General features: G+C 46.8%; 1 protein-coding gene across 8 annotated transcripts in view; it reads right to left on the bottom strand.

The window, feature by feature from the left end:
• NKTR (natural killer cell triggering receptor) overlaps positions 1–16,122 on the bottom strand; it is an 82,340-nt gene extending 66,218 nt beyond the window's left edge. For 6 of the 8 annotated variants that reach the window (XM_084619182.1, XM_084619189.1, XM_084619183.1 and 3 more), the window contains exon 1: positions 11,291–11,385. In XM_084619182.1, the coding sequence (XP_084475308.1) occupies positions 11,291–11,348 (58 nt within the window). In that variant the 5' untranslated portion in view covers positions 11,349–11,385. Of the gene's footprint in view, positions 1–11,290; positions 11,386–14,157; positions 14,511–16,057 lie in introns of those variants that run through there. The other 2 variants (XM_084619187.1, XM_084619186.1) reach the window with 2 other exon arrangements.
• Between the last annotated feature and the right edge of the window lie 9,921 nt (positions 16,123–26,043).

Genomic DNA, 26,043 nt, shown 5'->3' with positions numbered 1-26,043 from the left:
CAAGATTCCTTCTCACTGCTAACCAACTTTGGGACAGATTCTGCCACATTAAAGAAATCATTCCCCAGGAGAAATGGTGCAAAATTGCGTACTACCGTTGCAACAGTCAGTTCAGCCTGCAAATGACTAGTGTGCATGTGAACTTTAGCTAAAGGTGCAAGGACTTTGTAACCCCCCACCAGTTCTAATTCTGCCATTTTTTCTGGCAACAAATGCTTCTCCTAGATCAGGTCCCTCCTGACCACAGAAATCTCAGCAGCTGTATCCCTCAAACCAACAATTACTTCCCCATTGATTTTAACAGCATGCATATGCTCATTGATTGATTGTGTGGAAGCAAGCTTTACAAATCCTTTGTGGAAAGAGGCCACAGCCTAGGTCTGAGAAGTAGCAGGTTCATGTGTTTCTTGCTGCTTGTTTCCACTCAGCAAGGGACACTTATTCCTCAGGTGCTCAGTGGACTTACAATGACAGCACCTCTTGGGCTCCTCCGCTTGTACAGGAAATTTGGGACAAGTAACAGGGGAATGAGGAGGCGAACGCCCAGCCTCCTTTTTCCCCGGGGCAAAGTAACCAGAGTTACCAGATCACATATTCCTTCAAAGCTTGTAATGCCTTTCCCCCTCACCCACTTATCCACCAAATCTCTCATTTCATTTACATAAGCCATATTACTCAATCCAGATCCCCTCTTAAGACTCCTGAATTTAACCCTGTAGGTTTCAGGTGTAACCTGAAACTGTTCAGAACCAGTTCCTTAAATTTACCATAGTTCGAAGCATCATCAGTAGGCATCTTATTGAATATGTCCAGAGCTCTGCCAGTCAATTTTGTTATCAATGTGGTCATCTTTTGGTCTTCAGGAATCGCACGGAGGGTGCAGAGTCTCTCAAAGGTGATGAAATATTCAGCAATATTGCTGAATTCATCATACTGGGGACATAGTCGCTCCCATTTGTGGATTTTTGGGGAAGTGGAGCCAGCAGATGGAGGGATTTGTCTCTTAAACTCCATAACAGCCAGTTGATGCTTCTGGGCCTCCATAGCTCTCTTGTGGGCAGCCTCTTCTGCCTCGATAGCCCTCTTGTGAGCAGCTTCCACCCTGGCTGTTTCTGCCTCCGCAGCATTAATTTCTAATTGTCTTAATTCTATCTTTCTCTTTTGCTTCCAGTCTAGCCAGCTCTAGTTTATTAGCTACTTCACTGGCAGTTATTTTCCTGCTTCCTTGTGCTGGGCCACATCCCTCTGCAGTTCACTGAAACTGGGTTGCACTCAGCTCAGGGGATTCTTAGTTAACAGAGACTTTCACAGTGCCCAGTGTTCAGCCTTTCTGGGTAATTTGCAACCTTTGCGACTCTAGCTTGTTCTGATCTTCATTCTTTACTTATTTTGCTTCCTTTTCGGTCCCTACTTCCCTTACCCAAAATAAGCAAACAGAAAATAACAAACCAGTAACCACTTTGTCTGTTCTCCAGCCACCACACTTAAAACTCAGTACCAGTATCTCAAAGCAATCAGCCGTGCACAGACCTTACTCGCTGCGCCACTGTGATGGGTTGGTTCACAGAAACCCCCTGGGAGCTGCTGCCTGATGTGCCAAGACTACTTCTGATCCTGCTTTCCTGCCCAGTCAGCTTAGGACTTCAGTGCCCTGCTTGGTTTGAGCCAGACCCGGCTGGCCTGCTGCAAACCCAGACCCAGGTCTGAACCACGTCCCCTAACAGCTGTAGGCTTAACTGAAAGCAGCTTACAGAAGTGTGCCTGTCCTTGACACTCAGATGCCCAACTCCCAATGGGGTCCAAACCCTGAAAAAATCCGTTTTACCCTGTATAAAGCTTATGCAGGGTAAACTCATAAATTGTTTGCCCTCTATAATGCTGACAGAGATATATGCGCAGCTGTTTCTCCCCCCACAGGTATTAATACATACTCTGGGTTAATTAATAAGTAAAAAAGTGATCATCTGGTGTCAGGAAAACTTTTGCTTTACCTGAAGCTCTTGCATATTATAATGTATAATTTAAAACCGACATTCAGAATTAGGGTAAGGTGATCCCAGCAGTACTTTTAGCCACATACCCTTCCAAAAGCATTGCTTGCTGGATTGCCATGACTTTGAGGACTAGATTCACAAAGGAACTTACCCAGCATCGCTAGGCTTATCACCAGGCCTAACTTTTAATGGGCCAGAAAATCACTGGGATTCACAAAACCCGAGTTAGGTGCCTAGGCTCCATATATAATGGATGGAAAGGGCTAGGTCCCTCAGAATAGGATTCACAAAAATGAGCATTCTAGGTGGCTCCCCGCCTAAGTTAGCCAATGGGAGATGCAAAGGCAAGGTGTGGGTCTTAAGCCCCACCCTTCCCAAGGAGTTTGGCTCCTAAATCCAGGCTGTAGGGAGGTGCCTCCCTCTGCTGGAGATTCTCAGCGGCAAAACCTGTCTTGGAGTTAGGTGCCCGTGCAGTTTTGAGGAGAAGCAGCTTCTTCATAATTTTTAGCGGTTAGGGTACTCACTTGGTATGTGGGAGATCCCTGGTTTAAGCCCCCCTTCATCTGAGACACACCTTCACCACAGTGGATAAATACACTTCTAACCCCGATATAACACAGTCCTCGGGAGACAAAAAAATCTCATTGTGTTACAGGTGAGACCACGTTATATCGAACTTGCTTTGGCCCCCCATTCCTTGTTCCCTGACCGCCCCCTCCAAAGACCCCCGTCCCTAATCGACCCCACCCCCTAAGCAGCCCCCCTGCTCCCTGACTGCTCTGACCCCTATCCACGCTTCCCTCTCCCTCACAGGCACTCACCGGCTCCAGCCCAGTCCACTCCGCCACCTCCCAACCACGGCGCTCCGCTTCCTGCCGCCGGTGAGTGAGGGGAGGTTGGGGAAAGGATGCCCTCCTCGCTCACTGGCGGCAGGAAGCGGAGCCACACGGCCCCAGCCCGCTCCGCTTTCCTTGCCCCGGCCCCAGCTGTGTCGCTTGGGGGAGGAGGGGGATTTGGGGAAAGGTCCCACACTCACCGGCGGCGGGAACCGGAGTGCTGCTGCTGGGAGCTGGCGGAGTGGAGCGGGCTGGGGTGGGGCTGCTTTGCTTCCGCCGCTGCTGCTGGTGAGCACGGGGGGAATCCCTTCCCCCAAGCCCCCTCCCCCAAGCGACACGGCTGGGGCCGGGGCAAGGGAGGCGGAGTGGGCCGCTCCTGGCCCCCCACTAATCCCCCGGGCCACTCTGGGACTGCGGGGCCCCCAAAAGTGCCCCCCCCCACAGCTCCTGCCTCCCAGACCCGGGGGGGGGGGGGGAGAGGAGCCCCTGACCGCCCCCGAGACCCTCTACCCCTTATCCAACCCCTCTGCCCCAGCCCGGCCCCCTTAACATGTTGCTCAGAGCAGCGTGTCGGAGCTTTACCACGTTGTATGCGAACCCGCGTTATATCGAGTCGCATTATATCGGGGTAGTGGTGTAATTTAAAAAGTCATTGGGCCAGAGAGAGTGCGAGCAAGCACAAACATGAGACTGACTCTGTAGTCTGGTGGCTTGATACTCACTTGGGAAGTGGGACACCCAGGATCGAGTCCTCCTGCTCCACTGGCTTTTTAATTATTTATCCACAGCAGAACAGCTTCAACAAGAGAGACTGAGGGATCACCCACAACAAAATATCTGCTATCCAAAGGCTAGACCACTCACCTGAGAGGTGACAGATCCCAGTTCAAATCCCTTCTCCACCTCGGACAGAGGGGGACTTGAACCGGGAGTCTCCCACATCCCAGGTGTGTACCCTAACTACTAGGCTAAAAGTTCTCCTCGCTCCCCCTGTATGTTTTGTACAAATTCACCTACGAGGGCCTGATCTGGTAAGCGTACTCTGAGTGAGTTAGGCATTCCGCCACCTATCTTCCCCTAGTTCTTGCATCACACTGGGGCTTAGGTGTCTGGATGTCGAGAATGAGGCTGCAGTGTACATATCCAGAGGCAAAAAACATAGTTGCCTAGGGAACGTCTACTTGCAAAAATGTATACGCTGAGCAAATGTAGGCACCTGCAGGGTTTGGCAGCAGCTGAGCAGGGGTTTTGTGAATCCCAAAGGAGCCTGATTGTGGGATTTAGACACCTAACTCCTTTTGTGAAGGTAGCTCTGGGAGTCATACAGACACAGGTGAGTGTGCTCATAGTACATCTTTTCTGTGTCAAAGGATAAGCTTGACCTAACACAACGTACAGTGACAATGAAAAAGGCTCTTGTCATAAACATACAGCTAAGGGTAGCATAAAATCCCTCCTTTACCTGTAAAGGGTTAAGAAGCTCAGATAACCTGGTTGGCACCTGACCAAAAGGACCAAAAAGGAGAGAAGAGACTTTCAAATCTGTGGAGGAAGGTTTTTGTTTTGTAGTTTTTGTGTGTGTTTTCTCGGGAGGCAGAGAGGCACCCGGTCAGGGAAATCCATCTCCTCCACACAATCCTGAAACAAGTCTCTGATATTACAAAAAGTGTAAGTAAACAAGGCAAGGCGCGTTAGGTTATCTTTTGTTTTAGCTTGTCAATTTTCCCTTTGCTAGAGAGAAGTGTATTCCTGTTTTTTGAAACTTTGAAGTTAAACCTAGAGGGGAATTCTCTGTGTTTTAAATCTTTTGTTACCCTGTAAAGTTACCTTCCATCCTGATTTTACAGAGGTGATTCTTTTACTTTTTTTTTTTTAAATAAAATTCTTTTAAGAATCCGATTGGTTTTTAGTGTCCTAAAAACCCAAGGGTCTGGTCTGTGCTCACCTGGTTTACCTATTTGGTTGGTAGATTATTCTCAAGCCTCCCCAGAAAAGGGGGTGAAGGGACTTGGGGGGATATTTTAGGGAAAGAGGAACTCCAAGTGGTCCTTTTCCTGAATCTTTGTCTAACTCACTTGGTGGTGGCAGCAGTACCCATCCAAGGACAATGAAAGATTTGTGCCTTAGGGAAGTTTTTAACCTATGCTGGTAGAAATAAGCTTAGGGGGTCTTTCATGCGGGTCCCCACATCTGTATCCTAGAGTTCAGAGTGGGGAGGGGACCCTGACAGCTCTCTTCCACATAAGCTATGCTACAATTCACCCTGCTTTATCTAAATATATACCTTACTCTGATTGTGCATCATGCAGTTTTGTATACATCTAGGTATCCATCGGGGGGCAGATGGGGGTCCTCAGCACTCATCTGTCTGGTAACATATCATACAAGCTGCACAGGTTTTACCACTTGTCAATGTGAAAAAAAGAGCCCCCACCAATGCAGGCAAATAAGTGAGTCAGACAAGGATCTTACAGCAACCTTCACAGCTAGGACAATACACATAAATGTACACACAATTACTGGTATGAATTTAACAAGCGAAAATTGTACGTGAAATCTGTTTGATAGCTAATAAACTTAGCTTTTATCTTTCTCTCTCCCTGAGACAGGAAGGAACCCATTTTAAACCTAGAGTCCACAGCCATATACAAGGCTTTCTCTCTTGCAAAATAGGTAAGAAAATGTTTAGTGTCCTCAATTTTCCTAGGCCTATCAACTTTCTGAAGTGCTCCCTCCTTCTTTCGGACTGAATTAACACCCCAAAAATGTATTTAACTTCTCTTCTTGTTATAAATATTAGATCATCCAATTAGAGAACAGAAAACATGCCACGACTCTGGGGACTAACCACAGAGCTTGAATAGCAAATTATCGATATTGAAGGATTATTTACTATGAACAGTTTGTGAACAACATATAAAGCCTATCTGAACAAGTAAAAATAAGTTAGTTAAATATGAACTGTTTACAAAAAAAATCTGCAATGAATATTTCAGCCAGTTTTAGTTAGGTGGTCCTTCAGATCTTTCACTTGATACCTACAGCACAATGGGGGTCATTGTCCATCACTAGGGCTCCTAGGTGCTATAGTAATATAAATACATAAGAAAGAATGTTGAGGATCTAGTTGCTTATTTCTCCAAGTGAACTCCCTCATCCAATCTAAGCTGCAAATCTTCCTGTTACCCACCTTTCAAAACCTTTTTGGACCAAACAGAGTACTGGGAAAATTACAGCACACTCATACTACCATTAATAGGAGGCTCATAATAAAGTACAGGCTCCTAATGTTAAGACAGTGGTATACAACCTCTGCTGCATTGAGTGTGTAATGATGCCAGAAGCCTGAGGACCACACACAATTTGAAGCTAAGTTTAAATTATTTAATAAAAAAAAGATGCATGATCACAAATTCACAGTTTGAAATTCATGGGAATAAAAGTTTAACCAAAACAAAAAATTTTAAACTGCAATAAAAGTGAAAGGGTGGCTACTTTTCTTTTTACACAATAATTTATTCTATTAAGAGAAATGAATAGCTTTGTTATTTAAATTATTAGTTAAAAAAAAATTGTCTCCCTCAAGCCCCACAAAAACTTCTTCCTTCCTCAGCGCTAACCCCATCCCCAATAAATGTGTCTGTCTTCTGTGCTGCCCACAAACATAAATGTATTTGAGTACTACCTGAAGGTGATTAGGACTGTCAATAATTACTCTTTTGCTGAATAACTGAATAAATTAGGTGGGAGACCATAGTAATCAATCTTCTCCAAGCCCTAGTTTCTGCTTAAACCTCTGATTAATTTGGTGCCTTCAGTCTGCTGTGTTCCTAACCACAATTTGCTTTAGGCTTCATTTCAGATCTCTATGGTCTTTCACTAAACACTAACAGTGAGCAAAGCTCTATATAAAACAATGAAAGATATCGTGCTTGCCCCAAAGATTTATCAAGTCAGCTCGTAAAGGAGACCGCCCCATCCCATCTCTTTCATACTATACTATGAGTGAGGGAATGAATGAAGAGAAAACACATGGGAGAGAGATTGAGAAAAGAGAACATTAATAAGGAAAGTTCAGTAGAATTTAAGGGAGAGAGCAGAAGTGAGACAGAGCAAATAAGAATAGCAAATACAGTATGTTTTCTTGAGGATGAAGGGATTGTGGTCATAAGTATTAAGTTTGGGCTTATTCAGCTTTAAATTCACCACTCGGGGGAAAAATAAATCAGAGGAAACATTGCTCTGCCCTGCCATATAAGTTACTGAAACCTGTGAGTGTATAAAAAAAGAAAAACCTCACCACACACACACTCCTTTCCAGAGCTTTGCAAACCTTTGACATGTTTAAAACACAATCTAGAACACCACAATGTTAAATGGAGTTATTCAACTGTGCATGTGCTGGTATACCAGACTATTTGGGAAAACAGGTACCAGACTATTTGGGAAAACAGGTATTGCAACTAGTCTGTCCCTATAAATACATATTTTGCACTATTTAAAAAGTGTTTTTTCCATGACATTTGCAAAAAAGGTGAAAAGTATACCAAGAACAAATACACTACACCATTAACAGCTCTCTGCGCTGTCAAATGCAAATTTCTCAAACTTGCTTATATTTCCAATTTATTTTGCAATTAGTACTGAAAAAAAGAAATACATACCAGAGAAAACTTACTCTGAGTAACTACAGTTTCAGGTTGTACTGAAAAAACACTAATTTCCAAAGCATGCTAATAAAGTCCACCACACAGCACAATACAAATAAATGGATTAAAAAGCTGCGTTTCAAGATCCTGTAGCTAAAATAAAAATAGGACATAGCTACTTGTACAGAGCCATACTATCTATCTAAATAGGAGATCAAGGCCCTCCCACCAATGTACTGTGTACTATAATAGATCTAATAGCGTGGCAGAGAACCCCACTCAAATTCTATCCCCACCACATTGCCTTCCAGACTAATCAATACAGTATCCTTTATTTTTATATTAAACTCAATTTTTGTTTTATACTGTTCCCATATCTTAAACTGCTGCAGTTATCATGACAATAAGTAACTGCCTTGTAGTATATGTCAGGGGAAAGCTGAAGGTTTCGAATGTGTGGACAGTTTGGGGCTTTGGGTACCCAGGAAAGCTTGGGAAGTTATTATAGGTTTTAGTACCCAGAAGGCAACCAAGACTTCTGGTACCATGCAAAGGATGCTTCTCATCCTATCCTCCCTGTTTTCAGCAAAGGCAGAGATCACTTTAAAATATCTATATATGTTTGTGGGTAGGGAGTGATTTCTTGCTCTCCACCACAGCAACCTTTGACAATAATTAGGTGTGTCACTACACCCTGCTCCAACATCTCTGCTATATCCAATAATGATGAATAAGCACACTAACCTGATATTTTTCTAAAATCATCCACAGCTAAGCAGATAATGTTGACGTTTAAACAGTCATCAAATTTCTGAATTACTATCTCACTGATATGAACAAGGCAGGGCAGTGCATATCTCTGAGAGCCATTGTTTCAAGCCATCTGCAGATTCAGGCAGACATCACTGTGTAGTTTACATTTAATTCAGATTCTGAATGTCATAAAAAGGGGTACAGAGAATAAATAGGTACTGGATTTCTAAGGGTGACATGGTATTAGAAATAAATGCAATATTTATTTAATCTCAAATAATAGCCCATAACAGTCTCACACACCAATACTGCAATTGGGATCTTCACTGCTAGGAAGCACTAGTGTCGTTCATTTTTATAAGGGTGTTGCGTATGGTTGAATGGTTTAGAGCAGGAGTCCCCAATGCGGTGCCCGTGGGCTCAATGGCGCCCGCCGGGGCAGTTGTGGGCACCCGCAGGACACCACGCTGCCGAAATGCCGCCGCTGAGCGTGGCCGCTGGAGAACCGCCAGCCGAAATGCCGCCAAGAAGCGTTGCCGTCTCTCTGCGGCGACACTTCTTGCCGCAGCCGCTTCTCGGCGGCATTTCAGCAGCAAGGTGTCTGGCGCCCGCCACAGTCTTCTGGAAATAGGAATATGCTATTCCCACAGAAAGGTTGGGGACCACGGGTTTAGAGAGACAACAAATCTTGCATCTTGGCAGGGGGTTAGAATAGATGACCTTTTTGGTCTCTTCTAACCCTATGGGTCTATGACTTAGCTTTCATTTTAAAAGGTTAACATTCTGAAGGACAATTAAGTGATAAATTCAAAAAGAATAATTACGTACCAATATATAGTGCAGACTAATCACATTATACATCATTCCTGATCTTAATGTTAGCACAATTTATAAGTCAGCATGGTTTGCATTTGCACAGGAAAATATTAACCAATCGCAATAAATACAGCAGAGCTTTAAAATTGTTGTGCAGTTGTGAGGATTGTTCAACTTTAAAGATGGAACAAGTTACATCATACCACTCAAAGAGGTCAAAGCCCCACCTCTGCTCAGTGCAGCCAAACATCTGAGTTGAATGAGAATGGATTAATACCTAACCTTCCTCCATTTGCACCAGCAATATGAAGTAATCTCTACGAGAGGAGCAGCAGTTTAGGTCTCCATTAGCTTGACAGCCACATTGGCAGTCTACCTCCTCTTGTGGATGCAAACAAATGGCTGAGGACGGGGCCAGAAAGCAAACAAGAGACAGGTGGAGTTGGGATCAGAAGACTGAACAAGGTAGGGGAAATTAGGGGAAGGGATCAAAAACAAAACACACAAGATGAGGTCCAAAATAGAATCCCAGGATAGGAGAAATGAAGAGGGAAGAGAACTTAGAATCAATAAGCAAAAGTTTTTGGGTGGAAATTGCATCGTGTTTCTTTCTTGTGCAAATCCATTTAACTAACGCATTTAGACTGCAAAAAGAAAAGGAGTGCTTGTGGCACCTTAGAGACTAACAAATTTATTTGCGCATAAGCTTTCGTAAGCTACAGCTCACTTCATCGGATGCTGTAGCTCACGAAAGCTTATGCTCAAATAAATTTGTTAGTCTCTAAGGTGCCACAAGTACTCCTTTTCTTTTTGTGGATACAGAGTAACACGGCTGCTACTCTGAAACCTGGCATTTAGACTGGAAACCAAAGATGCAGAATTGTAACCTTCCCGCCACAATCTATTTCTGAGTTTGATTTTTTGAATGCTCCCATTCTATGACAAGAGCGGTTTTAAAGTTGTGGAGAATTGTGACTTTTGTATTACAACTGAAGCTCTGTTTTTTATTTCTATTCAGACACAGAGTTTAGAAAATGTACAGTAGTATAAACTTCTAACAATACAGCTGTGAGTTATGTTGCAGTGAGCTTATTCTTGTAACAAGCTATTGAAAACAGTTAATCTTTGCTCCTGAAGAACCATAGAATATCAGGGTTGGAAGGGACCTTAGGAGGTCATCTAGTCCAACCCCCTGCTCAAAGCAGGACCAATCCCCAGTTTTTTCCCCAGAACCCTAAATAGCCCCCTCAAGGATTGAACTCACAACCCTGGGTTTAGCAGGCCAAGGCTCAAACCACTGAGCTATCCCTCCCCCGCAAGAGTTTATGGAAGAGTGAAAGCAAGCAAAATGGCTTCAATATACACCCGAGTATAGCAGAAATTTGACAGTATAAACAGAGAAACTTTTATTTCAGTGATACGTCTAAACTTGAAAGTAAAAGGAGCCATCGCCCTCTAAAATGTTTATTTTTCGGTGTGTGTTGGGGCAGTGAACAGTAGTAACACAACATTTGAACAGCACTTTACAAGTTCAAAGTGCTTTACAAACATTAATTCTCATAATAGTGAGGTAGACACAAATACTACCACTTTACAGATCAGGAAATTGAGACAGACGGTGAAGACTGTGCAGCAACTCACATAGCATAACTGGGACTGGAACTCAGACCTCCCAATACTGGCAGACTATACTGCTTCTCATAGGGAACCATGAGCTAGGTATGGAAGAGATGTTTTAGACCATCCACTAATGGCACTTACATATAAGTGATAAGTGCCTTTAAGAACTGTAACAAATAAAGCTCCATCATCCTGCCCAATCCCCTCATCAGTTTTATCCATTTTCTATAGTTTGTTTTGTTTGTACAAACAATCTTGAAGATACAACAACACACACATGATGCTATATTTGTATTCATTTCAACTGGTTAGCACTTATACCATACAGTCCTTTTCACCTTCCAAGTACTGAGCATTTATTAACCCTACCAAACCCTTGTAGGGAAAAACCTGGTTAAAGAAAAATTCCACAGTACTATGAAAGACATTCTAAACACAACATCAAATTTCAAAGAATATTAAACTACTAGAAATATTAAGTATTTTAGGTACAATTGATCAAACCCACAAGAAACATGCCGATTGCCTAAATCAGTGGTAAGAGCCTATCCAATATCTAAAGCAGAAAACTGAGCAAACATAAATAAATAAATAGTTGTCACACAAAGCCCCCAAATCTTACCTGGTTCCCGATTTATTTCTATATCAAAGAAGCATTGAGGCCGGTCCTGAGCCCCCATGGCAGCAGGGAGCTCCAGCCCCCCTCCTCCTTGCCACCTTGACACAGAAGAGAAAGAATAAACCAGGAGACATGCAGTACATCTTAAGATCCCGCCCCAGTGAGGGACTCTACCCTATTCTAGTCAAGTCCTTGTATTACAGTCCCCAAACTGAGCCAGGGCTCCCTCCCATCCCAAGAAGGGACAGAAACAACAACATTGTATCATTTCCAATCCTGAAAACAACAGCACCCCACATCTCCCATCCTCCAAAAGCAGCCAATAATGATTCGTGCTTTAACGAGATGAGACAAAATGAAATAAAGGTTTATTATTATTAATAATGATGAGTATCTCTCACTGACAAGTAGGGAGCGAAGTGGGCCCTTGCCCTCTTACCCACCCCAGAGAACTGGAATGGAAGAACAGACTCCTTTTTGATCACTGGAAATTCGGAGGAGCAAAGAATGTAAACTCCTGCCCCCAAATCATTCAGAACTAAGGGCAAGTTTGGGAAACTGGCTCCACTTTGGTATAAATATTGCAAAAGATGGGTGAGAACTCTGCTTACTGCCCCTTCCTCGGAAATTTGGGGTGGGGAAGCGAGGAATCTGGGTACATGGGGATGCTAAGTCCTTCCCTGCTGCTTCCCATACTTTAGGGGGAATCTGGGTGTGTGTGGGGTTAAGATCTTTCCCTATCCCCCTCTTTTTTGGTGAATTTGGAGGGAGAGTTCAACTCCTACCCTGCTGCACCCTTTTGGGGGAAATCTGGAGGGGAGTTAAGATCATTCCCTGCTGCCCCAACTCTGTAGGAGGTAGGATGGTGAGTTAGGTCCCTCCCACACACACCTTTTAGGGGAATTTGAGAGGAGTGAGCCCCCTGCCTTGCTGTCCCCCCTTATAGGAATGTGTATGGAGCTTAGGGAATACACTGCCCCACTTGGGAATGTGTCATTGAAGAGTTGGGGAGGCCCTTTCCTGCTGCCTCCCCCTTACAGAAATGCAGGGATATGCACAGGGGAAGGAGGAGGGAAGAAGGGACACGCCCCTGCCCCAATAATCATCAGCGGCACAGAACTTCTCCAGCCCCATGGTGGCGGCCTGGGCTGCTGGGAGGAGAGCAAGCGCCTCCTGGAGCAAGGGGGAGCAGAGGAGGGAAAAGCGAGCTCCTGCTGGAGGTGGAGGGGGTTCTACAGAAAGGGGTCGAAGTTAAATTTCTCTGCATGCCCCTGCAGGAAGGTGGGGGTGATGACCGCACCAACCCTCAGTTTTGGCTGAAATGGTCACATTGCCTCACTGAGAATTTGGGGTGACCCCATAGGAACTAGTAGGCCTCCCTCCACCACCGGGCAAAATTAGCAGTAGCTGCATCGTTCCATGGCAGCTCCTGCACTTTATTCCCATCTCCCCCCTCCCCCCCATGAGGAGCTGCAGCTCCAGCCACTAGCCCCAAACACCATTAACTGGATGACTTAACCCCCTGTCCTCCTTCCACCTCCCACTCCTGTGTGTCCCCACTGTTCCACACACACTCTCCTCTCATCACAGGCACTGGGCTCACCACCACACCCTGCACCTGTACCCAGGAGGGACGTGCCGTGCCCTCCACTCCCTCCTCCTTGAGCACACCAGGAGAGGAGAGAGCAGATTCCAACTGTAATCCTGTGAGAATACCCATCTCATGTTTTCCACCCTCACCATGATGTGGCAGTAAAAGGGAAGGGGTAATAAATGGATATTGCTGGTGCAGGTTTCAACTCAGCACTCCCCCATTCACACACACACTGCCCCCTCTAGTGCCCTGCATGCTCCCCCTGGCACGGGCTCATTCTCCTCATGTACAAACACCCCCGTCTCCTGTGCTGTCCCACCTGACATCACTCAAGGTCAGCGCCTCTCCCCCACACAAGCACCACCCTTCCCCCAGCAGGCTGGACCCCTCCCACTCCAAGAAGGGATAGAAACAATCACACTGTCTCACTGCCAACCCCAGGCACAGCAACACCCTTCTTTGCCCCACAGCAATCACTAGTGCTGTACACAGATAAGACACAGCATCAGATAAAGGTTTACTATTCTGAACAGAAAAGAGCACCTCTCCCTGGCAAATAGGCGCCAAGAGGGCCCCTGCCCTCTGACCCACCCCAGTGAATTAGAAGTGGGGAGCAGACACCACTTAGATCACTGGGAATTGGGGGTGGAACAAAGACCCTAGACTCCTGTCCCCACATCAGTGGCAATAGGGGGCAAGTCTGGGAACCCTGCTCCCACTTTGGTAAAGACACTGCGGAGGAAGAGCGAAGGTTCTGCTTGCCGACCCCTCCTCCTTCTCCCTTAGGAATTGGGGGTGGGGGGGGGGAGCAAGGAATCTGGGTTTCTGGGGAGGTTATGCTTTGTCCTCGCTGCCCCCTTTGAGGGATTAAATATGTTGGGAGTTAATATCTTCCCCTACTGCTGTCCTTCTCCCCCCATTTTGAATAATTTGGATGGTGGAAAGGGGGATACAGCAGAGTCCTTGATTGTTCCTTACTCAGGGAACCTGACCATACCCAGTTATCTACATGTGTGGTCACACCACCAGCCCCACTTCCCTATTATTCACAAAGGGGGGGAGGGGGAGTGTCCCTTTGTTAGCCTCCTTAACTCTCTCCCGCTTGGGATCAAAATGGAAGTCACAAACACCCCACACTTTTCGGGATACTCTCTCCCTAGGGTCTCAGAAGAAGGGAGGTAGCGAGTCTACAGTGCTGCCAACAACCCAGTCACTTAAGTTATGGGTTTGGGGGGCAAATCGCTCTGACTGGGTCTCTGTGGCAAGCTCAGCCTACCTGTCTTACCCTGGGAATCCACTGTACTCTTCTTGGGGTCATGGAGAAGGTCTCCTGCCTAAGTCTTCCTTCTGCACCATCGGCAACAGCTCCTGCAGTCTGATGCTTTAGGGCGATCTTGCTCCTCCCTGTCCCCACTGCAGTTTCCCCTCTTTCATGCATGATTGACAAGGCAGGAGATGTGGGGCGAGACCTACCAAGGTCTCTCTGGCCTCTTCCTCACCCCTAGGGACTACATCCTGTCACAAGGGGGTTAAAATAATTTCTTGCTGCTCCTACCTTGTGGGAGTTGGAGGGAGAGTCAGGACTCTTCTCCACACACCCTTCAGGGGAATTTAGGAGGGAGGGAGTGCCCTGCCCTACTGCCCCTCCCCTTATAGGAGCACATATGGAGCTAGGGGAAGACACTACCTCCTATGAAAAAAGAACGAGGAGTACTTGTGGCACCTTAGAGACTAACAAATTTAGTGTTTTCGGTGCCACAAGTACTCCTCCTTCTTTTTGCTGATACAGACTAACAGGGCTACCACTCTGAAACTACCTCCTATGGGAATGTGTCATGTGGGGGGAGGAAGAAGGGCCTTTTCCCAATACCTCTTCCATAGGACTCCCACCCTCCCTCTGTGTGGTGACTGGAGGGGTGACCCCCAATCGGAATTAGGGGGTGACCCCGTGGGAACGAACAGGCCTCCCCACTGGGAAAAAGGGAGTGACCCCGTGGGCCCCATCTAGCTGACATGAACTGGCTGGCTGGCCCCACTCCGCCGCGTCCCCTCGGGGTCACAGGCACTGCGCGCGCCCCCGCGCGCGCGCGCGCGCCCACTCCCGCCCCCGCCCGGATTCCACGCTGTAATCCCGCGAGAACACGCCCGCGTCCCGTTTGCCGCCCGGCCCGTGATGTGGCAGCGCGAGGGCAGGGGCGAGGAAGGGAGGTGGCTCGGGTGGCTGTCTCCCGAGCAGCGCTCCTTCCACGCACGCCCTGCCCCCGCAGGGCTCGTTTTCCTCCTCGACCAACACCCGGCCCGACAGCGCCCCCCGCCCCCAGAAGGGCCGGAAACAACGACAGTGTCACCGCCGCACGCCCCCTCCCCTCCCCTCCCCTCCCAGCAGTGGGGACCCGCCCCTCGGTAAAGGTTTACTGGGAACCACAACGAGCACCTCCCCCTGGCGAGGGGGGGGGGGAGGCCCCTGAGCCCTGCCCCAGCCCACCCCAGTGAATGAGAAGCGGGGAGCAGGCACCGCTTGGCCAATGGGAATTGGGGGGGGGGGGCGGCGAAGACCCTCGACTCCTGCCCCCACGTCACGGGAAGTAGTTTGGGGGGGGGGGTCCTGCTCCCACGTCGGCGCTGACATTGTGGAGGAAGAGTGAGGGGCTCCGGCTGCTGCCCCCGCCTCCTTCCCCGGGAGTTGGGGATGGGGGAGAGCGAGGAAGCTGGGGGCCGAGAGGGGGGGACGGTCTGCCCCTGCTGCCCCACCCCCACTTCGGGGAAGTTTGGGTGTGTGTGTGTGTGTGTCGGGGAGGGGGGGGCAGGGGAAGCTCTTCCCCGGCTGCTCCCTCCGGGGGAGTGAAGAACCAGACCCTGTCCTGCTCTCACACCCCTTAGGGGGATCCGGGGGGAGCGAGCCCCTGCCTTGCTGCCCCCCCCCCCCCCGGCCATGGGAACATGTGTGGAGCTGGAGAAGACCCCGCCCCCGACAGTAATGGGGGGGCACTTTCCTGCTGTCTCCCCCTCACAAGAAGGGGGAGCGAGGACCGCACCCTCCGTGGCGACTAGAAGGGCGACCCCGTGCGAACTAACAGGCCGCCCGAGCCCCGCCAGCAATTAGGGGGGTGACCCCGTGGGAACTAGGAGGTCTCCCCTCCCCATTAGGGGGAGATTAGCCGCAGCTGCGTCCTTACCTGGCCTCTCCTTCGCTTTGTTTCCCTTCCCCGGTTCCTCCCCCCGCCCGTGCGAGGAGCCACAGCCGGAGCCACCGGCCCCAAACGTCATTAACGGGCTGACTCCCCTCCCCTCTCCCGCGCGTCCCCGCCCCCTTCCTTCTTCACGGGCGCGGCGCTCGCTCCCGCGCCCGGCCTGCCTGCGCACGCGCCCGGGGCCAGAGGCAAGCTCGCGCTTCGCCCCCCCCCCGGGCCCCGCCGCTCGCCGCGCGCGCGCGCGCGCCTCTGCCCAAGGGTCGCTCCCGCCCCCTGCGGGGAGCAGTGGCAGGGCCGGGGGCGAGATGCAGTAAAGGGAGATGGCGTGGCTGGGGGCAGGTTTCCTAAGCGCCCCTCCCCTGGTGCAGACTCGCCGCCCCTTCTCGTGCCCCACCTCTTCCCCCGGCCTGGGCTCGTTCTCCTCGCCTACAAACACAACCCCTTCTTTCCACCCCCACTTTTGGGGGAAATTGGGGGGCAGTGAGCTTATGATCCTTCTCTCTTATGATCCTTGGGGGGAAATTTGGATGTGGGGGGTAAGATTCTTCCCTGTTGCCCCTTCTCTGTGGGAGCGAGGGTGGAGGGCCCACACCCTTTATGGGCATTTGGGGGGAGTGATCGCCCTGCCCTGCTGCCCCCTCCTTACGGGAAGGTTCCGGGGGTGGCCCCCGCCTCCCCCCTCAGTGGTGGCTGGAAGGGCGCATCACCCCCACTGGGAACTTGGGGGTGCCTGGGGGAACTGGCAGGCCATCCTCCCCTTGCCCATTGGGTGGGGGTAGCAATAGCTGCGATCTTACCTGGCAGCCCCTATCATTTTGTTCCCTTTCCTCCTCCCCCTCCCCTCACCCCCGAAGCGGCCCCATAAACGCCAGTAACTGCTTGATGGATCAGCAAAGCAGGGACTGCAAATCCCCTCAGCAAAGGAGGGTCTGTGTTTCCCGCCAGCCTAGGGTGACCAGATGTCCCGTTTTTATAGGGACAGTCCTGTTTTTGGGGACTTTTTCTTATATAGGTGCCTATTGCCCCCTGTCCCTTTTTTTCACAGTTGCTATCTGGTCAACCTACACCAGCCCCTTCCCTGTTACACATCCCTTTCCCCTGGCCAAGGGAAGGGTAAGGTCCTGAACCCTGGCGCAGCTAGGCTCTGTTGGGTGTGAGAGCCATAGGGCAGCATGGAGCTGTAGAGAAACCCTGGGGACTGTGGACAAAGCTGCATGTGGACCAGGGTGTGTGTGACTGCAGGCCATCACAGCCACGTACAGGTCTGTGTGGGTCTTATGGGGGAGCAGCAGCAGCTGGGCAGGGAAGCACTGCAAAGGACCCAAAGCAGAGACACTAAAGCCTGGCTTGGAAACCCACAAACGTTGAATAGAGACTGGACTGGAGAGGATACCCCAAGCTCTAGGCCTGGAGAGCCCTGACTCTCCCTTGGGCTGGCCTGAGCCCAGTCTGGAATTGTTCTTGCTCACTTTGAACTGTAGCTGTTTAAACCTCTGTATCTGGGGTGTCTGCAACGTTCCCTGTCCTGCCACCCCTAGTAAAAACCTTTCCTTCAGCCATGTGTCTGAGTGATAATTGGGATCCACCAGGGCTAGTGTCTGTAAGACCAAGCTGCTGAACCACCTGCAGTGTTTGCCTCCAAGACGCAATACACTGGGCATACTACTGACACTCTAGGGGGTTGGGGTACAGAGTAACCCCAATAATTACAGCTGGCTGACTTACTGTCCTCTTCCCATTCCCATGCAACCCTGCACTGCCAGGCTCACCCCTCCCTCCCTCCCCCCGCTGGTCCAGCCTTCTGTCTCGGGCACTGCACTAGCTACTTTGCCCAGCAGCCCTCCCCCGCCCATGAGACACATGTACATAGAGACAGAGTAAAGCCTGTACTTTGCCCCCCTCTCCCTCCATTTTGTCCGTGCCCCAGGCCAAGGGTCAGTCCTGTATACCCAGCTATTACCACTCTGTTTCAATTCACACTAATGGTGGGGAGGGGAGAGGAGGGAGAGTGTGACGTTCCCCTCTGGTTCTATCTGGCCTGGTGATCTGCTAGGTCACTCCAATTCTTGACTCTGGGAGCTAGCCTTACCCTGCTCTGCTATGAGAACCCCCACTCCTGGGCTGGTCACGCACAGCCTCTGGCATGTAAGCTGCTCCCAGCTACTTGCAACTGAATGACACTAGCCAATATCTCCGGTCCCAGACACAACCCTAGGAACTTCCATCTTGCAGTGTCCAGTTATGTCTGCTGGACACTGCAAGCTTATGAGTTTGTGAATTCAACAAAGAAATTGATATGTACCAGGCTTGTTATCCCCAGGGGAGTCTCTACCATGCTTCAAACCAAACACACGGCTTCAGGTAGAATAAACAAATTTATTAACTATGAAAGATAGATTTTAAGTTATTATAAGTCAAAGAATAACAAGTCAGATTTGGTCAAATGAAATAAAAACAAAATGCATTCTAAGCTGATCTTAACACTTTCAGTGTCCTTACAAACTTAGATGCTTCTCACCACAGGCTGGCTGGTTGCTCTTTAGTCAGGCTCTCCCCTTTGATCAGCACTTCAGTTGCTTGGTGTGGTCCAGCCTGTAGATGGAGGTGGAAGAGAGAGGAAGAGCACAGCAAACATCTCTTCCTTTTATCAGGTCCTTTCCTCCCTCTTGGCTTTGCCCCACAACCCGTTCAGAGTCAGGTGAGCATTACTGAGTCTCTCCAAGTAAGGTTGAGCAATTCCCCTGGTATGGCCTCATGCAGGTGAGCCATTGCATTGTAGCTCCCTTGCTGGACAATGGCTGTTGATGGGTTGTTTGACACCTGGCCTGGGCTTTGGTTACTTTCCTTGCTGTTGCCTTTGGGGACCTAATATCTGGCTGATTCCCCCAATTTACAGCATGTTTTAGTGATAACCATACTACACAATTCTCATAACTTCATATGCATTAATGATATACATCTATGGATAGAGAAATGACTTTTAGCAGATCATAACCTTTCCCATGATACCTTACAAGGCGTGCTTTATACGTAAGATCAAGATTATATGAAAATGAGGAATAGGGAGATTACAGCATGCTCCCCCAAGGTATAGAATGTCCCAGGGAGTTCTTCAGATTATTAAACAGGTTCCTAGCTAGTTCCCCTCCCCCCTTCCCCGCCATCCTCAAGGGAGGCCAGGAAGCACATGGGATTGTCTTTCCTTCTTGAACTTATTAGCAAATTAAGTACCACCACAAATCTCCCTGAAATTAATTTGAAAACGTTGGTCAATATGATGCTCACTAGGGAATTAATAGTAGATCTGGGAAGAGGACACATGCATGCAGTGTCATGAAACGTGTCATTTCCTCTCATCCATTGCAAGGGGCTTTTCCCCTAAATGAGTGGGCTGCCACTGTTGCCTGCGTGAGGATCATGCCTTGTTGGTGTAAAATAGAGCCAGTTGAGTCCCTTATTCTTTGTCTATGGCTGTTTATTTGGGAAGAATAAGCACTTTTACAAATCATTACCATCCATGCACCAAAAATACAGCATGCCCTGAATGTATCATTGCTTGTATTGTTCCTAATGTTTTCCTATGAGATCTATGATCTTGTCAATGTGGGGAGAGGGGAGGGTGAGTTGTACCAACATAGCTGTACGTGTGCAAAGCCCTGTGTAAGTGCTCTGCACAAGTACAAGATGAAGCTTCTACTGATGCACCTTATTCCAGTAGGTTACAAGCCCTGTTTTATACCCAAAACACTGTGTTCACGTTAGGGATTTGACTGGTGTAGTTACACCAGTGCAAGTTTCCCGAGTCTAGACAGGCCCTACGTTTATATACTATGCTGTTACTAAACCCCACTGCCAACTCTTATCTTCTTAGTCCTCTCTTTGTGTGTTCCCGTATCAGCCCACTCATACGTCCAGAAAGAGCTGCTTCATAATGGGAATGCTCAGAGACTAAATGTAGGTATAAGCATAGACTCCCATATTTATTCCATCATTTCATCTGTACAGTCACATGCATCACAGTATCTTGATTCCTATTCTTACAGTGACCAACACCTTGTATTGCACCCAGAAAGAAGTAACCAGGGCAGAGCTCTGAGCACTGATGAAATATACTCACAGTAATAACCACACCATCTGAGAGATGAGCTTTTGCCTTCGCACTTGGTGACCCCCTTCCATATGCTCTTCAAAGGTAGCACAAATGAGAGCCCATTGTAGAATCTAGCCTGAAGATGAGAACTGTTTTGAAGTTCACATTGGAGAGGAGGGTTCAGAAATCTCCTAGCAACTTTAGATAACAAACATACTAGGAGTGAACAGTGGCAAGATGGAAACAAAAAGATACTTTAGAAGTCAAAAATAAAAGTGTGACAGAATTTGTTGGATTTTGGTTATGTACAGGCTTTATGGCCTTCACCACTATTTCTGAGCACCTCACTAAACAAAAAATCAGATTTTTTCATCTTGTCTCATGTTTAGTGATACATTACTATGCACTGTAGTCCCACTGGGGATTCAATTGTTGTGTACTTTTACAGGTTTGTAAGACCATTGGGGCTACTTGCAAAGTATCATTTCACTAAACATGAGTAAATATGATAAATCTGGCCCTAATGGATCTATCTGCACAACAATCCCAGTGAGGTAGGGAAGCAATATTACCCCAGTATTATAGATGGAGAACTGAGATACAGAGTGATTAAATGCCTTGCCCCAGGTCACACAGGAAATCTGTGGCTGAACCAGGATCGGAACCCCGATCACTTTGCTTTCCTTTATCTTCCTAAAGTAACAAACATCACTGGGTATTATTCTTTTCTTCATAACTGAAGTACATCTGTACTAATTCATTTCTCCCTTCCTACATTATCTGATCTTCCAATTTTATTCGAACTTGAAGTCTTGGCTAAGAGCAAACAAACAAATTAAAAACACACACATAAAAGACTTGGAAATATGCTAATTATTCTTAATACAGGTAGCAAAGGATTTCCAGCCATTAAAAAAAAAAAATGTCAAGCCCCAATTACTTGAATAAAGAACTAAATTAAGAAGGTCTGGTGCTCTGAGAAATGAACTCTCATAATCAAATCTAGGACAGAAGCTGATAAATATGCAGCTCAGTGGAGGAAAATATGTTACATGAAGAAAAAAGTTTGCTAAGCAGTTTTGAGGCCATTCTTTTGAACCAGATCATGAAATATGTACACCAGTTGCAAATAATTATTTGTTCATGTTATTCCAATGCTAGATGCTACTGCAGATGCTGCTTTAGTTGAATTAGGGTCTGATCCTGTGCCCACTGAAATTAGTAACAAAGCCCGGGGCCCTATTGATTTCAATGGGCACAGGGCCAGGCTCCTAGAGGAAGAGAGTACACTCAGTGGTTCATCTCTACAGATAAGGCTGCATAATTGTCTGTGCTATAAATCTTGTTTTTGTTTGTCATAAATTCCTGAAACATTAAATTTCTGGTTGAAATTTTCCAGGCTTAGGCCCCAGTCCTGCAAACACCCATGCACAAGAGTAGTCCCACTGGCAAATGTGCTTGAAGGTGAATTTTTTTGAGAGATTGAACAAACTCGGTTCAGCTATTTTTGAGAAAAGGAGGGTGCAAAAATTACACTTTCCCCATTATAATACATACCTTTCCACCATTTATTGAACAGCTGTGCAGCCAAAACAGCTGGGGTTAGTAGGTTTAAATTTGAAAGCTATTCCTCATTGTAGGAAGTGCCTTTGATCTGGTGACCATTGATTTAGATATGACCGCAGGAGGGTAGCTAAATAGTTTTAGTTTCTGGAATTTTTTCCATCTTTTTGGAAATTTTGTACAAAAAAAGCATTGTGTTAAATTTAAAAAGAACAGCAACTTGTCAAATAGTGCTTGCTCTTAAATTTTCCATTGCAGTTAGATAACTTTACTGAATTATATGTGGTATTACACAGACTTCTCTGAGCCTACTGTGCTTGTGGTTTGTTTATTGGATGCCGCATAATGATCCATATAGAATTTGCACTTGGAGTGCTTCTTAGCTACATAGGGCAGACAAGGAAATGTTTGGACATGGCCTTACAATACCTGAAATGTATCTGTGTAGGGCCCAAATCATGTATATGAGGCTGGTTCATAACTGCATATTCTGTAGCTGCTCTACACATAAAAGGCCAGATCCTCATCTGATATCAATCAATATAGCTTCATTGAATTCAGTGGAACTAAGTCGATCTGCACCAAGTGAGGAACTGACCTAGAACTCTCAGTGAGGCCCAGTGAAAGTACAGAATACCAAGGAGAGAACATACCGGACAATAGGAGTAGAAGTTTCATAGCTAAATCTGAAAACTTGCATAACAAAGAAGATCAAAGCAGAATTCAGTGTGTTGCCCTTAATTGTTTAGTCATGCAAAACCAGTTTTTTAATTTCTTCTTTCTGGAATGATAATATTGCAGTGCAGAATAACTTAAAAAGTACTTTAATTAGCAAATGCTTCGCTACTGAGCAAACAAGCAGTTAAGAGCAAAAAGCCAGCAGGCAGTTATCCATTAAGCAAATTCAAATAATGAAAAGGAACTTAATTAAAAATATCCTTGCCAGCTCTTGTTTTAGGAGTTCAGAATTTTAAAGGAAACTAAATGACTTTGGGGTTGGCTCTTTCTTTCTTTCATACGGCAATTTGAAAAGCAACATTAAAAGTCAACATCCAGGTTTATCATCTAATCTGTTTCAGAGTAGCAGCCGTGTTAGTCTGTATTCGCAAAAAGAAAAGGAGTACTTGTGGCAATGAAGTGAGCTGTAGCTCACGAAAGCTTATGCTCAAATAAATTTGTTAGTCTCTAAGGTGCCACAAGTACTCCTTTTCTTTCATCTAATCTGCGGTTTCTGTTGACATGGAATGAATCAAGGCTGTCCATCCAGACAAGGATCTTAGAGTTCACTAGATGTTCCATGGTTTGGATGTCTTCTCCACATTGTCATATTCAGTTGTCCTTCATTTTCCATTTGTGTAGTAGGTAATTATATTGGCTATCCTCACCTGGTTTAGCCCACTCATTGAAGCAGTTTACCAGGGTGTGGCCACTGTCCTATGCAAACAGCTACTTGGAGCCACAGGTGAGAGCTGGGTGTAGGTGAGGGCCAAAGCAGATGAACTAATCCCTAAGGAGCATGACAGGTTCCTCCAACAGAGGTGCTACCTTTCCCACATATCCCCCATATACCTCATACACCATGAGGGCAGCTGATGGGTCTTTTGCCCTTAGCGAGATAGGGAAACTGCCTTTTTCTAGCATGTGAAGACTGTTCTGGTAGACAGGGTGGGGGAAATCAATTTGTGATTCAATGGCCATGTAGGTGGTTCAGCAACATGCTGTGGCGCGTGTAGAGCATGACAAGGCATGGAAGATGTCCTGGTTACCCACTGCAGCTAAGGAAGTCCCCAGCCATAACGATTCTTCATGCTGCTGGAATCTGACTTCCACAGCCGAGAGAGTGTGCAACGGTTTTCTCACTCAAAAGTTTCCTGCACAGATTTTCTCCCAACTCTCATCCTATTAACATCTTATCAAATCTCATCATCATCATCATTTTATCATTAATTCAAGTCCTGTGGCGATGGGGGCCTGGAAAAGCAACAGATGAAGATGAACTGGCAGTTGTAGCCACAATCCTGCACATAGGCGGCCTTAGGCCATTCAGCTCTGTCCCCAGGGCAGCAGAGACGTTCATCAGCATCCTAGATTACTGAGCAGCCCTTTTTAGGATAGCACTGCTCACCCTTTTTAAGGGACGGGCCTAGAAAAGGTGCCCAAAACATTGCCTGCCCCATAACATCTGGCCAGACTACCATGGCTGGCAGATCATCCTACAGCGGTTGAAAAACAATAAAGAAGAACGGTTTCAGAGTAACAGCCGTGTTAGTCTGTATTCACAAAAAGAAAAGGAGTACTTGTGGCACCTTAGAGACTAACCAATTTATTTGAGCATGAGCTTTCGTGAGCTACAGCTCACTTCATCGGATGCATACTGTGGAAACTGCAGAAGACATTATATACACAGAGACCATGAAACAATACCTCCTCCCACCCCACTCTCCTGCTGGTAATAGCTTATCTAAGGGAGAGTGATCACTTTAGATAAGCTATTACCAGCAGGAGAGTGGGGTGGGAGGAGGTATTGTTTCATGGTCTCTGTTTATATAATGTCTTCTGCAGTTTCCACAGTATGCATCCGATGAAGTGAGCTGTAGCTCACGAAAGCTTATGCTCAAATAAATTGGTTAGTCTCTAAGGTGCCACAAGTACTCCTTTTCTTTTTTTAATAAAGAAGAAAAGACTCACTCTGGGAGCATGGAATGTCCACACTCTTGTGGATGGAGGCAATGCACAAAGGCCTGAGAGAAGAACAGCTCTTGTCTCCAGAGAACTTGTCCACTATAATATTGATATTGCTGCACTGCAAGAGACTAGATTGGCTAGAGAAGTTTCCATCAGTGAGCTAGGAAGCAATTAAAATTTCTTTTGGAAAGAAAAAGCAGAGGATGAAGAAAGGATCCATGGAGTCAGATTTTCAATAAGACCTTCACTTCTGAAACAACTTCCTGACCTGTCTATTGGCCTGAACGAATGGCTCATGAAACTTCGATTTCCCCTGAATCCTCTACGGCATGTCACTATCATCAGTGCCTGTGCACCTACACTGTCCAGCACAGAGGAAAGCAAGGAGCAATTCTACTCTGACCTGGACTCCATCATCAGATCAACTCCTGCATATGACAAGCTCATCCTGCTGGGAGACTTTAACACTAGGATTGGTAGAGACAGTAGTGACTGGAGAGGCGTGATAGGATGAAATGGAGTGGCAGAGATAAACAGCAATGGACTCCTCCTCTTGCGTAAATGTGTAGAACACAGTCTGCTCATCACTAACACTATCTTTAGGCAAAATTATAAATATAAAATGACATGGATGCACCCACACTCCAACCAATGGCACTTGATTGACTATGTTATCACCTGCCAATGAGACATCCGCGATGTCAGAATTACCAGAGCTATATTTGGTGTGGAATGCTGGACAGACCACAAATTGGTAAGAGCAATGCTGAACCTGCATATAGACTCTTCACAGCACATGTGTCCCAAACTTAATAGAACAGCCTTCAGCATAGCAAAGCTCAAGCACTCCAACTATCAGGCACACTTTCAGCAGTCACTTGATGACAAGCTTCTTTCATGCCTGCCAATCACCGGCAACCCAACAGAAAAATGGAAACAGCTGAAACGCGATTATTGACACAGCTAAATCAGTTCTGGGGCCAAAGAAAAGGATACACCAGGATGGTTTGATGAGAACAACAAGGACATCTCCAAACTCCTAAGTGACAAGAAGAAAGCATTTGGTGAATAGCAGAATAAACTCACTTCCATCTCACAGAAAGATAGGTTTAAGTACTACAGTGCAAAGCCTAGTCTGAACTAAGGAGAATGCAGTTTGAGTGGTGGAAGAGAAAAGCTGCAGAAGTCCAGCATTACACAGAAAAAAACAATGCAAAGATGTTCTTTGACTCTCTCAAAGCAGCCTACGGACCATCTAATTCTGGCACAGCCCTCTTGAAGTCAGCAGATGACACAACCCTCATCAAAGACAAGGAGGGAATCATATGGAGATGGGCTGAACACTTCAATAGTCTACTCAATAGATATCCACGGTCAATCAGCATGTCCTTGATCATTTACCTGAGAAACCCATCAAAGAGGATCTTGATCTCCCTCCATCAGTTGAAGAAGTTATAAAAGCCATCAAAAAACTGAACTCTGGCAAAGCATCTGGAAAGGATGATATTCCAGCAAAATTGTATAAAGGATCAGGCCCAAAGGCTATTGAGGTGTTTCATGACATCTTGAGTAGCATTTAGGAGGAAGAAGAAATGCCACAGGACTTCAAAGATGCTATTATTGTATCACTGTT

This window comes from Lepidochelys olivacea (assembly GCF_965140295.1).
Source record: "Lepidochelys olivacea isolate rLepOli2 genome assembly, chromosome: 2".
Lineage (NCBI taxonomy): Eukaryota > Metazoa > Chordata > Testudines > Cheloniidae > Lepidochelys > Lepidochelys olivacea.
Note: the sequence above shows the minus strand (reverse complement) of the source record. Positions and strands in the feature narration are given on the sequence as shown.